Here is a 1729-nt window from a genome sequence, read left to right on the forward strand (position 1 = left end):
AAATAAAACATAAATGTCAACTAAATGAAACCACAAATTAAAACTAATTCAAGCTGAATATATTTATTATTTGTATGAATGTAAATACGTTAAATGTAGCTAAAAATAAAACAAGAACTCACATTTAGAGAAAATATTAAAACGCAGTTCTAATATTAACAAACAACCAGAATGAAGCGTGGAGAAGTGAACATGAACTCCAGACTGTTCAGAACCAAAGTGAAAGCGTTGAATCAGAAAACGGTCCAAACATCAGACAACAGCCTCGACGTTTGTGTCTGAAGCTAAAAGACGACGTTTGTTGTGTTTGTTGCTTCGTGCGGTGAAACATTAACTCGACTCTGAGTTCAACCTTCGACTCTCTGAGAACGAGATAAAGTCCGACGGAGAAGTTGGAACAAAACCAGAGTCCAGGTCCAGAGAAGGACGCCGGCGACAGAAAAACACTGAAAACATGCACGACATTAGTTTGTAAAATGTTCTAAACTTATTCTGAAAATACAACAAATTTATCAGCAAAATGCTCCAACTTTATTTTGAAAATCTTCATGACTTTATTCTTCAAATATTACAACTTTGTTCTGAAAGTATTTGGGGGGAAGATGACGCCATTATTCTGAAAATATCATACTTTTGCGAAATCTTAGCTTTATTTTGAAATATTACAACTTTAGTCTGAAAATATTCACGACTTCGTTCTTGAAGCAAAACAGCTTTATTCTGAAAATACTTTCACGTTGTTCTTTTATTACAAATTTATTCTGAAAAATATTTATTGTTTTTTTTTTTTAAATTTACCAACTTTATTTTGAAAATATGATGAATTTATGGTATGCTCAGCTGTATTTTGAAATACGACACCGTTATTGTAAAATTATTTACGATCTTGAAGTAAAACAACTTTATTGTGAAAGTACTCCCGACTTTATGTGTGAAACATTACAACTTTATTTTGAAATTAAGTGAGTTTCAGTCTGAAAATATTGCGACTTTATTTATGAAAAACTGCAGCTGTACTATTTGTAATACTTTATTTTTTTTACTAATTATATTCTGTAAATAATGCAACTTAACTTTGAAAATCTTCAGAAAAACTCTTGTAATAATGAAGCTTTTATAGCTGAAACATTAAAACTTTATTCTGAAAATATTTCTGCCTTAACGTGTGTATGATTGCAGCTTTTATCCATAAAAAAGTCGGACTTTATTCGTGAAATATTATTTTCATTCATGCCTTTATCCTGAAAGTGTCTTATTCTGAAAGGGTGTTTGTTTCTTCTTCGGTGGTGCAGAACATGGGGAAGGCGGTGCGCTTCACCTGGCGCTGCTTGGTGGGATCAGTGCTGGCGATCGGGGCCATGTACTCGGCTACTCCGCTGTCCACCGTGTTTCTGGAGGCCAACCAAACCCGCCACAGCCGAAGATGACTCGTGTTTACGTCGACTTTGTTTGTTTGTTTACTGTTGTTTACTAAACTGTGCTTCCCGCTGAAACTTTAAAACTGTTGACATTGACCTGTTCTGGATCTTCCTTTTTTTACTGATTTTATCAAATAAATTCCACAACCAACTGAAAACTGCTCCCGTTTTTCATTCCCCAACTCCTAATATGGTAAGAGAGGAGGAGTCAAACGGTCCTTATAAGGCGAAGGAGGCGGAGTCAGCACAGTCCTTATAAGGTGAAGAAGGCGTCAGTACAAAAATTGTAACGTGAACAAGGCAGAGCTAGA

At 35.0% G+C, this 1729-nt stretch overlaps 1 protein-coding gene across 1 annotated transcript in view; it reads left to right on the top strand.

Moving 5' to 3' along the window:
• The window catches only part of LOC103371133 (uncharacterized protein C1orf115-like), a 2315-nt gene extending 779 nt beyond the window's left edge, over positions 1-1536 (top strand). The window contains exon 2 of the mRNA XM_008300364.1: positions 1293-1536. Within this exon, the coding sequence (XP_008298586.1) occupies positions 1293-1427 (135 nt within the window). The 3' untranslated portion in view covers positions 1428-1536. The remainder of the gene's footprint in view (positions 1-1292) is intronic.
• The last annotated feature ends 193 nt before the right edge of the window (positions 1537-1729 follow it).

Source organism: Stegastes partitus, unplaced genomic scaffold (assembly GCF_000690725.1).
Source record: "Stegastes partitus isolate 25-593 unplaced genomic scaffold, Stegastes_partitus-1.0.2 Scaffold1529, whole genome shotgun sequence".
Taxonomy (NCBI): Eukaryota; Metazoa; Chordata; class Actinopteri; family Pomacentridae; genus Stegastes; species Stegastes partitus.